The sequence below is a fragment of the Falco rusticolus genome, chromosome 1, assembly GCF_015220075.1.
Source record: "Falco rusticolus isolate bFalRus1 chromosome 1, bFalRus1.pri, whole genome shotgun sequence".
NCBI classification, from domain to species: domain Eukaryota; kingdom Metazoa; phylum Chordata; class Aves; order Falconiformes; family Falconidae; genus Falco; species Falco rusticolus.
The window spans coordinates 123,409,972-123,424,003 of NC_051187.1; the positions used below are offsets into that span (position 1 = coordinate 123,409,972).

Sequence of the window (14,032 nt, forward strand, 5' to 3'; positions counted from 1 at the left end):
ATGTCTCTCTCACAGCATCATCATATTGATCAGTGTTCTGCTGAGAAGAGACAGTGAAATATCTGATCTTGGAGACACCATTTTTTTCACACTTTTCAGGATGAGTCTGATGCTTTTCTAATTTTGGACTTAACCTTTCACAATATTCATGTGTTATTCCAGAAGATGGATCTGTAATCGCTATTTCTGTTCATTTAAGCATTTGTTTCTTACCACTTCCTTCAAATTTCAGCACGTTGTGTTGTATAAATACACACAGTGATGACTGGTAATCACTGAACAATAAACACTTGTTTGCAGTATTGATCTGCAGCTTCCTCTATTTCTACATTTGAAATGAGAAACAACTACCACTTATTACGGAAAAGATGAACTAGACAGCCTGAGCAGGTGGCCTTTACAGAACATTTTGACCAGCTTGCCAGAAATGCCTGTTACTGGGTTTCAACACTTATCCTTAGCTGATAATGATCCTAAGGACTCCCATTTTCTTCGCCAAAACAGAGGTAGTTTTACCCTGTAGCCATATGCCCACCACCTCTCTCAAAATTATCTTTTGCCACACCACCTCTCTCAAAATTATCACCAGCTGTTTGCCCTTCTAATGATAGTGTGTTAACTATTCTTTGTTCTCTGTGCTATCTCAACAGGCGTACGAAAAATCTTAGTAGTGTCATCATTTGTTTTTCACTTTCTAAGCAGTAACAGTTCTTATACACAGCTTTAAATCAAAATATGAAACGTCACATTCATTCACAGAATTCCATAATGACATTAATAGTCCAAAGAAGAAACAAAACTTCAAAATACCTAGCCTCTTGAATATATTCTCCTTCACTATACTTCTTCTCTACCCCCAAAATTTCTTCTTTCACAGACCCTCCCCAAAAGACAATAATACAAATAACACATAAATACTTATAGGTAAATAACATTTGTATCTTGATTTGTACTTATATTGGTAGATACACTATAATTTGATTTACAAAAGTCATGATTTTGCTGTATCACTTCCCATCTAATATATACAATCATGCATTTGTGATATCCACAATCCAATGCATTATGGGTAATTAAGAGATAAAATATTTGTTATATTTGTTATTGGTAAATTGTATTTCAACTGTCTGAGTTTAGAGTGGACAAAATCCTGAGCTAAAGAAGTATTGAAAGCAATAAGCAATACTTATTCTACGCGAAAAATTCACAAGTATCACTAAAACGACATGAAGACAAATTCCCTTCCCTTATTTGCAAACATTCTATAGATGAAACCACAAGATACACTGTGAATAACTATCAGTAATGCAGAATAAAAATGAATGCACAACCAAACCACAAAAATGCTCAACAACAATTGCTGCATAGTGTCACACGTATCATTTTCCATCTTTCAAAGGCAGTGCTAATTAGAATATTAGGTTGCAAGGCTGGATTTACAGTCAATAGCGTGTTCTCCCATTCCATTGCATAACTTTGTATTCACGATCTTTTCCTGTGAGACATCTGCTATATATCTTTCTGCAACAACGGTTTCCAGAAACGAAATAAAAACCCTCTTAAAAACGTATTTTTAGAAAAAAGCCTCAACGTAACATCTAATTAAGAAGTTACTGTATCTTTAATTAACATGGTACTGTAAACAAAACAAAAAAGCTCAACATACCAGTTAAAGCAAGCATAATATATTTAAATGAGTACAATCTCAAAAAGTACATCTACGTAAACCAAAAGAAATGCCCCTTTCCCCATTCACTTTTTTCCTCTCTTGTATTTTTTAAAACTCTGCAATTAAACATATATTCTTATAAGGGCTTTCTGAACTGCACACAGATTTTATATGACATAAAATAAAGCCAGCAACATGTAATATGCAACCAAGTGCTAAAACACGTTGGTTAAACAAGCTCTGTTTTTTAACCTTTCATTTCTATCATGTAATTATAAAAACAGATAAAGCGCTGATGCACCTCAAGTAGATGCTTGTATTTAATTAAGCATGGCTTACAAATGACTTTGGGGAACCTAAACTGAAATGGCCTATAAAATTCATCATATCCATCGAGAACACACGTCCCTATGCCACCTTATGCAGCCCTGAATTGCACCTGTCTAGATAATGGGTGATATGTTGCCAGCGGTTTGCTGTTCATACAGAAAGACTGGGGGAGGGGGAAAAAAATCCACAAAAGAAACAAACAAAAAAACCACTCCGGAAAAAGCTTGTTCAGAAATTTGAGCTTCACTTAACAAATGATTTGCATTTAAGGATGATTTAACATGCTTTTACTGTTGATTTATGACTAGTTATTTCTAGGTAAACCACAGCTGAATTCTCTTCAGTGGTCATAAGGATGCATTTTCAAGATGAAGCTTTGCTAATCATCACACAAAGTACCTGCACTTCTGAATGAATTCTACTCGTAACTCTGAAGGAATACCTGCGGTCCAGGGCACGGCTATGATTTCCTGACTGAAGCAGGCGCAAGATTATACCGCTCAGATGAGAGAGAGTCAATGAAAATGCCTGGTCCATACAACACTGGGAATTTCTCCCATCTAAATCAGAGTATCAGGATATTACCAGGGGGCTAAAAAGGGGCAGTACTGAAAGTTTTTCAGCTGTCAAAAGTACCCAAATCTAGGCATTATTGATTCTTCCTTACAGTTTTCAGTAACTAGTATTATAGCCCAGGGCCCCCTTCCTTAAAACTCACATCTAGTCATGACACTGTCCCATCTGATGAACCTTCCTTTTGTGGTTTAAAATGTATATTCTCTGGTCTGTCTGTTGTTTAGTATTGATGTACGCTGATAAATCACCACTTACCATATTCCGCAGAGGACAGCATTTTAACAGCGGATGAAATTAACCCTGTTCTCTTGTACAGCATTTAGTGTCGTAAGGAAGGAAAAATGGAATTTGATATACTTGCTATTTCCTTTAATTTTTGTGGCGAAGTATAACGGGTTTAAATTTGTAAAAAAAAAATTTAAAAATTACCAAGGGAAAAAACAATATAAAATATTTACAAAAGCTTGTGTCTATAGAAGAAAGTATATTGGCTGCTGAGGGCAGAAGACAGTGGGATGATGGGCTGTCACTGCAGCATCAATATTCATTAACTATACAGCAGCTTTCTGCTATTCATTCAAAACAATTAAGAACACAGAAAGAGATAATAAATATCTAAGTGCAAGGAAAAGGCAGTAGGCTAAAGGAAATGAAAAAAGTCCTGTTGGAGAAGTTTCATATGCTTACAAAGATGACAAGAAGAAAGAACTGAGCTGTATCTCTTCTCTAACTTGGAGCTGTGATACCTTGACAAATTTTCAAGATGTCAGCTGCTGGCAGAGGCTTCCTCCTCCTCAGTGGTAAGGAGGTCAGCTCTACCTTGTGAAAGGGAAAATGGATTTTTGTGTAATGAAGCAAACACCACATTCATCTACCATTTAAATCAAGTTTTCCATTCAAAACCTATTGATTTTAAAGCCTGTGTTAGCCAAAAGTGCACAGGCTCTTAAATGTTTTGAGAATCTTAAAGGGCAACATGGAAAAAGGTCGATAAAAAATAATCCCTTTATGTGGTTTGTATTTTAAAAACTCCTACAACAAAATTAATAAAGTTTTGTTTTGTTTTGTTTGTGGGGTTTTTTTACTCTAATATGTTGGTTGGATGATTCAGAGTCAACATTACGTGCTACAGACTTTCAGAAAACAAATGAACATATTATACATGACCTATTAAATTTCAGAGAGGAATTAAAAACAAAAGAGATCATAATCTGTAGAAAAAACCACAAGCCATTCCACAGTGAGGTCATCATGCCATAGGAAGCTCCTTGATCATGAGTTGGCTTCTAAACACAGCTAAGAGAGAAGCTTCGAAAATATGCAAAACCTCCCCGAAGTGCCTGTTCTGGTGCCAGCTCTTCAGAAAAGGAGATTATGTCGCCCCGGCCACAGACAAGGCTTTTGCCTGAAAAGCACCCAGAGCTCACTGGGACTCCTGAAGACTGAATCTTGGTATCGGGTCTCCCTTACGAAGGAGTGTGTTCTGTCACCTGGGGCTTCCTGGCTTTATTGAGGCCATTCCCACAGTACGTTCCCACAGCCACCCCAGCCCCTCAGGCAGGATGGTCCCAGCCAGCCTCAGTACCATCCTGCTACCTCTGAGGACTCCACAACAATCGTTACTGAGGAGGATTCATTCAGAATTCATCATTACAGAAGGAGAGAAATTGGTGCCTATTTCACTTACCGTTTTCTCCAGCAGGTACTGTTACAGGATGTGTTGGCACAGTATCGGAATTCACTTTTCCATTCTCAAATGTATCATTTTCAGTTTGCTGCAACTGCCAGTTGAGGCCAAACAGATGCATTGCTGGTGGTAAAGGATACAGGTTATTTTATGCTCTTAACCACAATGACAAATTGCACAAATAATGGCTTTCCATGCTTTGCAGTGGAATAGCAACTCATACATTAAAAAATTAAATTACAGGAACAAGCATTCACAGACTAATAGTTCAACTTAGCAATGGCACTAAGCAATTACTACCACTGTCCTTTAATGATACAGTGCTTTCGGTGAACGGAGTTGACAGAAAGCTCACCAGTTTCACTTTGAGTCTTTTACCGGTCCCAAATCAATGTTCAAAAGGATAGGCAGTAATTATGCCCTTGTCTCTTTTTTTTCATTCTTGGTCCTTCTGAAGAGACAAATCATTTAAATGAGCTCCTAAATGACATATTAAAATAAACGATTTCACCAGCAGATGGATCTATGCTGGTTAGCCAGAAAGAGAAAAGAAACAATGCAAGAGGAGAGGAAGGAGGGTGCTGTGGGCGTTGCAGGGCTGATCCAAGACACGAACACTCCTTTCCATGCTGCCACCAACACACTGCACAACCTCCCTTTACATGGCCATGCCCAACGGTAGCCTACGGAACGAGGCCAAGACCATCAGCAGAGCTAGAGATGCTGGGGCACCCTGCTCTGATACTGACAATGCACAAGCTCCGTTTCTGAACCACTGCATCCTGCGCAAGCACGTTTACGAGAAAGGTGATACCATGTTCCAAGTTCAGCTAAGCTAAGTATGAAAAGACAGGGTCAACCTTCGAAGGTGTTAGGGAGAACGACGTAAGGAACCTTGCTATCACCAGAAATGAATGAACGAACCCCCTGTTTGAACTTTTAGAGCAAAAATATGGAGGAAAAAAAGTCACCTTAATGCTGTGCTATGACACACATAACTTACGCAGTTTCTTGCTATCTGTGGTGTATTTCCTTCTCTTCCAATGACTCTATGATACCACAAAATTAATTTTACCGTAATTGCTCTAGTTTGGTGTAACATGGGTTTGCTCATTTCACTACAGCAGTTATCTCCAAAGCTAAAGCAGTCTTTCAGTGCTACTGGGGAATAAAAATACACTAGAAAAAACCCTGTAATAATGCATTTAACTATTAGTGCAAAACAGAAGGAAGATAATTCATTCTATCTTGTTGCTAATTCTGTCTCTGAAACAGATTACCGCTATAATCAATGTTACCAATTTATTCATTCCTTCTACCCAAATGACAAACAATTCTTCATCCCTTTTGGTTTCATCCCTGATCTTTCAAATGATTCTATGACTGTGGCAGCCCTTACTTAAGACAAACAGGCATCAGTGGAAGTTTAGTCAGGCAGACAGCAAACAATGCAGAATTAAGGCTTTCTCTGCCAGGTCTTTGACTTAAACTCTCCCCTTTACCCTCAACAAAACAAAGAACCAGAATGCAACCGAAGACCTATCACTGAATGCTTCAAAGACTGAAATCCTCACTATAGATGACATATTATCTTTGTTCCAAGTCTCTGACTCCACTATTACTCTTCTTTCCCAGACCTTAAATTGCCTGTCAAAGCCTGATAATGTAGAACATTCCTTGACCCTAAAACCTTATTTCTTTTCCCCCCCTCTCATCTCTTGTTAAACCGTAAATCCGACCACCACCATTTTTGGCACATCACTAGAATTAGCCATTATTATTTTGGCCCTACCTCAGCTGAAATTCTTATTTATGTATTAATCATCTGATGATTATATCTTTTTTAACATATTTCATCAAAATCCCTAGGGTCAAACTCTTACTATCTGTTATTCTAGTCCACTCCACTGGCAGCAATGAAAGACTGAAAATAGCTAAATATTTCATGATTCCAATCCAGTACATTTCTTGTCTTCAGTCTGGAGGTCTAAATCACCTCTCCTAACTTTGCTGGCTTCTTATCACTTTTAATACTCTTCAGGAGGAAAAAAAAGAAAGTGACATTAATTTTGTAACTCCAGAAGTATATTCCTTCCAAACACACGAGCTTAGAACATCATTAACAGCTCTGTCTGCTAGTGCTATGTACATGCCCTGTGCCTCTTCACGCTCCACTGGGAGATCAGAAGGGGAAGCAGTGACATGACCTTCTAGCCATTCCTTCATAATTCAAAACAGTTGGAATTTGAAGTCTTCAGAGGTAAGGACTGTGGGATGTATATTGATTACATTTCAAAGAACCATAGTTACTACAAGGTAAGTGACAATTACCTTTTCTTTGTGTTTGTACTGATTTGAGTCCCACTGTAGTTCACTGTCAAAGATGGTAATAGTTGTATCCCTCAAAAATACTACTGCTCTCTCAACTTTGACACTGAACTAGCATCAAGTTCAGTAAACAACGTCTAATAAAAATGAACAGATGGATACATGCAGCTGTTTCACAGATTGTGAATACTGGAATGCTTTTGAAGCAGACCAGAAATGTTGCTTGACAACTCCAATGGCAACCAAAAACTTCCAGTGTGTAATAACACACTAAATAATTCGACTATGTAATCTCTCTGAGACAGCACTATGGAATTTAGAGAATTGTCCTTTCGGTATAAACGTATGAGAACAACATGAAAGAATTAGGCTTCTTGCTACAGGATTGAAATATGAGACAATTTCTTTAGAGATGGGGAACGTTAAGAACATGGGTAAATTGACTCGTTAAGACAAATTCAGGTACTATTTTGTTGATTAAGATTGGTCTTATCTCAGCCAGCCATCTATATAAAAGCAGACTTCAAGCCCTTATCAGCGGACAGTGAGGCACCTGCTGAAAATTCTCCATGCCCCCATGAGTCTGATATGCAGCACCTGGTACTGGTAACGGCACACCGAGAACACACCACGGCAGGGGGTCTGAGACCTTCAGGTCAGATGTTATGAACTAGTTCTGAATTTCCAGAGGGGCAATGATGCAGGCAGACTGCAGGGTTTTGTTTGTTTGTTTGATTTCCTTGGGTCTAGAGAAGAATGAACACTTCCTCCCACCTTTGGGACGGGGATGTCAGAGTTCAATCCCCTTTTCTGTTTCTATTATGTTCAGAGAAATGATAGGTTTGCTTCTTTCTATAAAGAATTTGATATATGAAGCAAAATTAAAGCAAAACCATATAAAGCAAAATATATTTTTCTATTCCCAGCTGCTATTTTTAGTCCCAAATCTAATGTAAAGCAGGTCTTGATTTTTGTATTAGATATTGCCCGTCAGGTCTGGTTTATTGCCATTCAATTTGGCATTTATTTGGTGTTAGACACTGACAATGAAGGGAAGAGACCCTTCCTAGAGTAACTAGTTCTGAGTCTGCCAAATCTATGAGGTTGTTAACGCTGGAACAACTTCTAGTACTGGCACGTCTTTGATGGCAGGAAGGACTTGCCTGAGAATGCCAGATGCCTCTAACCAGAAAGCACGCAGCTTTTGATGGCTGTGGTTATAGACCACAACAACTCCATCCAAACAACCCATGGCTGCAAGCATGGATGAACCCTCAGGGAACAGGAGAAAAGATGGGTTGTCACAATTCCAAACGTGCCCACAAACCTTAATGAAAGCTTCCTTATACTTGTATCAAGACTGGGATGATTGCTCCCATCACGAACAGAACGACTTCACGCAGAGAAACAGACAATGGTCTCTGCCTATTCTGCTGTTTCAGTCCCCATCTCTATTCTGCAAAGGAATCTCTAGCTACCAACAGATCTTCACCTGCTGCAGTTATGACAGCATTTTACTTTGGGACTGACAGAGGTGTTTAAGACGGCATCTGTACATCTGCTGGACAAATTATCGGCATTATGGCCAGCCTTTAGGGTGCAGTGATAGTTGAAATTGTGAGGACTCCATTCCCTCTAACAGAGTGGGAAGGAGAGGCATCAGAGAGGATAAAGTCCTCAAGAATCTGCGCTGCTTTTGGCATGAGCGCAGCACCAGTGTCTGGGTGGTGCTGGTCGGTATAGCTGAATTCTACAGGACAAATCCCAAACATACAAGCAGTGACTAAACCAACAGTTGGGCTTTTACCTCCGCTTTGTATTTCTGCAAAGTAGAACACACCAAATGGACTGGGATATTAAAAAGATTCAGGGCTCAGATTAAAGGAGTGCATTTATACCCACGGTAGCACTGATGTGAACACAAAAAAGCCATCATTTGTTACAAGCTATCAGGTAATCCTACCATCTCTCACCACACAGTTCACTGAAGGGTTTCTGAACCACCTTAAACTGCTTTTTCAAGCTTGGTTGATCTCACCTTTCACTGTGTAATTGAGGTCTAGGTATTTTGGCTTGTAATCTGTCTACAAGGCCTTCATTTCCACTTAAGAATTAAAATAGCAACTAAGAATACATTTCACAGCAAATATTTGGAAAGACTATTATGACTAGTTTACACTGTGTAAACCATTTTACAATAATCTGCTTCGGGAAGAAGTTGCTGCTATCAGGCCCTTTCATTCTTCTCATGTTACCAGCCCATTTGTCTTGCAACCTAGTATTGCTATGCTTTATGCATTCTCTTTACAAGGAACTTCTTGTTGAGCAAACCACACTGTATTATCACTTCAAAACTCTCCTTGAGATTTCCTTCAGCAAGCCCAAAAGAAATTAGTCCCTTTATTAGCAGGTAGTAAGACAGAGGGATAATTTTATGTAACTATGTGGCAGGACTAGGACTGTGAGAGCTGACAACTACCCGCTGCTGCATTCGACTGGGAAGTGCTTTCCTTTTGCCTTGCTTGCTAGCTCAAAGCTCGCTCTCTGCAAAGAGGCACAAAAAAGAACTGTAACAGAAAAGCAATTTATGTAGCTCTACCTCCATTTAGCAAAATCTGGGCTTGTCTGATTCCACACCCCCCCCCTCCTCATACACTTAAATGGTAAGAGGATAGGGACAGCTAGTTGATAAATAAATTACACAGGTGTTAACATCCTCCAGTATCCAGGACATAGCTCTGAACAGAAAACAAAGTTTGGACACAGGTGTGAATATACACACAGTGCTGCGTGGGATCTATAACTGCTATCTGAAAGAAAGAGTATTTTTTTCTTTGTAAGAAAGAGTAGTAATATGCAGTAAAAACCAGAGAAACTTATTTATTATTCTGGTCAAAATTAGAGGGCGTCTTTATTGTAACTCACCAGGACCAACCACATCTTTTCTTGAAGTACTGTAAGCGACAAATAGCCTCATATGGAAAACAAAGGGCACAGCAAACACCCTATGAGCTGTGCAAGTGAAAGTATTTAAGAGGCAGGTGATAAGGAGGAGCAAGCAAAACCATAATGCCTATAAGCGGAGGCTTTATTCATGGAATTAGCCCTACAGTAACTGGAGAGGTGACCAAAGTTTGAGTCTGAAGTCTATGACGTACTGGTCAGAAGTGCCAGTAATTCCATAGCTTCCATTCTGAATGTTGTAAACTTGGTTTTTTTTTGCAGCGAAATTCTGCAGGTCACACAGTGCATTTCTGGGGAACAAGAATTTACAGATAGGAGGATTCTCTGAAGTAGAAAGAAGCAGAAACAGGGTTGCCTGAATTGGGAAATGGACTTCCAGTGTTTCCTCCAGCTCATCTCAGAATAACGACAGATCAAAAATTAACACTAGACAGCGGAAAGAAGAAACACTGGCTATCTCTAAGCAGCAAGCATCTCCCCAAGACCTCTGGAGATAAGCCCTATGGTATACACTCTATAAACATAAAGAAATCGACACTGTGGGGAGAGTTGGCAAAAGGAACCGAATGATGTTGGCGACCCTCCTTCCTTTCCCCCGTGTGTTTTACAAAGTATGGTAATCAAGTCTTATTTAGGAAGCTGTGCTTGAAGAGGAGCTTCTTGCTAAAATATTGCACTCACCTTCCAGGACTGTTACTACTACGTATTTTTGGGTGCTGGTGCTTTCAAACCACGATTTACAAAATTGCTTCCCTTGAATTAATAGAATAATATATATGCACACTAGCACATAAGGAAAAGTGAATATAATTTATATTTAAAGCAATGCAAAAAGATTATAATTTAAACTAAGCAAATTGCAATTATTGCTCAATCTTGTTGAAGGATTATCTTCTAGTTCATCTCCCTGTTGGCAATACATTTTCAAATGAAGTATTTGAACATTGAAGTGGTTTTCAAAATTATCTCCCGTATATTTTTCTTGCAGCTATAATTAGAATCTAAACCTATTTTATTCTGAAGGACCTGGAGTGGACCAGAAGATGTGCAAATCAACTGTCAGTGATTTGCATTCATTTGCTTTTTTCTAAGATAATAGGATGCCTTGGATGTTGCTGCAGATCAAATAGTGAATTAAAAAGAGTTAATTAAAATTTTAAATAAAGTGAATTAAAAGTTACAAAGACAAGTTCTTTATTACTGTTTTTCTCAAACCAACAAAAAGCCTGTTAATTCTAAATTTAAAATAATTTTAAAGCACATGCTTTTGAGCACCTTCAAAATGTTAGCCACCAGGAGCATCATATAAAAGTTTCTGGACCTGTATGCTGAATGTAAGACATTTCAGTATAGCATTATATGAAAAATTTAGCGATACCTATCCAGATCAATACAGTAACTGAAAAAGTATGGTCTCTTTTCTTTTAGCCTGAACTGCTGAATGGGTCCATTGATTTTACTGTTTCACCTGCAAAAACATCCAACCTTTATACTCTAGCCTTCATTTTCACTTGGAACCCTTTAAGAAAGAATTTGCAAAACACATCACAAAAAATTGCCTAGAAAAATACAGCAACAAAGATATATCAGCTATCCACTATGGCTAAATTTACTTTCTTTGACCACTAACCAAAGATGATTATAAGCCATTTTAAATTATGCTGCATTTGAACTGTAAGAAAGGTATGTGGTAGTCTCAGTGTTACTATTTTTACTACAGTCACCCAAAAATGGAACGTTTATTCCTCTGAAAACTTGTATTGCTAGATACATCATTTTAGTTGTCAAGGCAGGGACTTTTATATAACAACGGTCTGATTCTGTCAACACCATTATGTGAGACACATTCAAAGCTTAAGGGAGAATCCAGATTTCTTAAAACAGAAACAAAGATCATTATTCACTAGCCTCTTATTTAAATAAGATGTATCTGTTATGTCTTGTTTCAGATTTGTCCATTTATTTTGATGATCATCCAACATTCCCCTTGTATAACAGTCTTCAGTATTACCTGAACAGTCTTTAGTATTATCCTGGGCTTTCTCCTGAACATAGCTTTTTTTCTTTCAGAAAATGTTGTTCACAGTTAACAAGATGGTGAAAAATCATTACAGGTACAGAAATTCTGGGGAAGTGCATATTAGATTGCTGACTCCTTTGAGACAAGGGATGTTTTGTCTCTTTTAGTTCATACGAAGACATGAAAAACATTCCATAAATTTTGGGTTTCTATCTAATAAAGTCAAAATCAATGATTTTGCTGTCAACTACTGTGGGGGAGAAAAAAAATTCCCTGATTTACGCTTTTCGAGACTGGGTTGAGACTGCAGGATAATTACTTCTCTGTATTCCTTCGGGCATTTCTTTACTCTCTTCCTTCTCAATCTTTAACTCCTTCCCTCTCCTCCCTTAAACTCGCCTTCTGGAAAACAGCTGAGACTCAGGTTTATGCTTATCTATTTTAGGTTTTTTTCTACAACTCCAACAGAAGTCTTGCTCAGGGCGACATCCTTTAGATCTCAGCCTTCATAAAACGGGAGCGTTAAAAAAAGCAATGGCGATGTAATGTCTCAAAATTCATTGGAAACATCTTTCTTAGGCAAGGGCATCAATGAACGGGTCCAACCATTTTTACAGTTCAAAAGCCTTATTCATTACAAATAAAAACCCCAAACCCAACAAAAGCTCACAAATCTCTTGAGGGATATAATAATAATGAAATGGCACTATATGATCATGCATAACCTATTTGCATGTTGATGGCATGGAGAAGTTTGATGAAAAGATTTAAGAACCAAAGGAAAAAGAAACAGGGGCCAATTAATGTGATGTTCAAAGGACACACCAAGCTGGGATTTTATAGTATATAGTGAAATACTTGTGTTGCGTATTTCCATCTCATGACTGGCTGAAAAAAGATCAAAGCTTTTTTATTCCATATTAAGAATGACAGAATATTACAGCAAACATGCAATAAGGAGAAATGTAATAAGCTTTAATAAAAGATGATAATAAGGTTTGATAAGAACTTTTGGAATGTCACCAAATCTGGAATGTAAGATGAAAGCATCTGCATGTAGAGATTGTAGTGTGTTATTTGGAACCCCATGGAGCTAAACTGTGATTAGAACTACATATTTTTCCATAAATTAGCTTTTGTTTTGAATTTCCTGCTGAGATCACATACAAGTTGATTGAACGTGCAAGTCAATATATAGGTTTTCTAATCCTTTACTGTTTGTTAGGCTTCATGATATCATGATTACAGCAGTCCACTTGTAGATCAATGGGACGTGATTGGGGCCAAGAGAAAATAACCTATAACCTCTTTACGAAACTTCTTCATGGTGATTTAGATCTATCCATGATAATTACCACTCACCTACCTGAACTGTGCAATTATGTGGATGCATAAACAAACCACAACATGCAGATCACCTTGCAAACCCAAAGAATTTCCACGTCAATCTGTATTTAAAACCAGAATATCCATATTTAAAAATACAACGGACACAGCGAGTTCACCATCAAAGAGGCTTTTTTACACAACTCTACCTTACCTCAACAATTCCAATATACACTTGTCAGCTATTAGGTATCTGCAAAAGCAATCTTGTGCAGATTCTTGGTTCAAAAAACCAAGGTTTAAATCAGCTCAGTGACTGCAGTTACCCCCTACTGAAACCTCTCCCGCACCCTCTATTTTAGCTCAGTTCCTCACAGCAACACAGTTTCTCACTATAGCAGGAATCACGACTGCCTAAGCAGCTGTGTGTGTGGGCACACAAGTGAGACACACAAGAGGGTACTGGCTACTAGATGAAGCATCCTTTATTATATAGTCATTAATGCACTTTATGTGCATTGGAATAACACATCATGTTCCTCTAGAGGCCTCACTGAAGTGAGACATGGCTTTTATGAAACTATTCTTGTGAGTAAAGATATACTGTAGGTACACGAAAATAAAAAACAAACCAAACAAATAATTTATCATATATGAGTTATGAAAGGAACCTATACCCTAAAGACAACTTTACTGTTAATAGTTTGTAAGACCAGTGATCTGTTGCTTGCAAGCAAGTTTGCAAGCCACTCTGTATTTTTAAAGAGTTAGGTAAGCCTTTGAAAAAAAGTTAGGATTACAGTTCCACATTGATGTTTTTTCCCCCCTTACAATAAAATCAGCCACGACACTGAACTAGAAAATCTTACAGGTGATACTAAGAATAGACAGTCTTAGCTCTAAAGTAGCAGTTACTTATAAAATTGGTGTAAAAAACCAATTACTCCTTTTACTGTGTGAAAAGATATTGGATCAGTAATAAGGACATGTTTTAAAATTATCCTCTACTTTTGATTCCGGTTGAACTGAAATAACAAGGATAGTATCTCTCCTTTTCAAACATACCTCAATATCATTACCTCTGCTTGAGATTACTAACAGGAGAGAGGCAGAAAAGAAGCTGCTGGGAACA

General features: G+C 38.0%; 1 protein-coding gene across 6 annotated transcripts in view; it reads right to left on the bottom strand.

Annotated features, from left to right (window-relative positions):
- TENM3 (teneurin transmembrane protein 3) overlaps nucleotides 1-14,032 on the bottom strand; it is a 323,322-nt gene that overhangs the window by 93,165 nt on the left and 216,125 nt on the right. For all 6 annotated transcript variants that reach the window (XM_037399302.1, XM_037399311.1, XM_037399292.1 and 3 more), the window contains one exon: nucleotides 4,263-4,385. In XM_037399302.1, coding sequence (XP_037255199.1) covers nucleotides 4,263-4,385 — 123 coding nt within the window. The remainder of the gene's footprint in view (nucleotides 1-4,262; nucleotides 4,386-14,032) is intronic.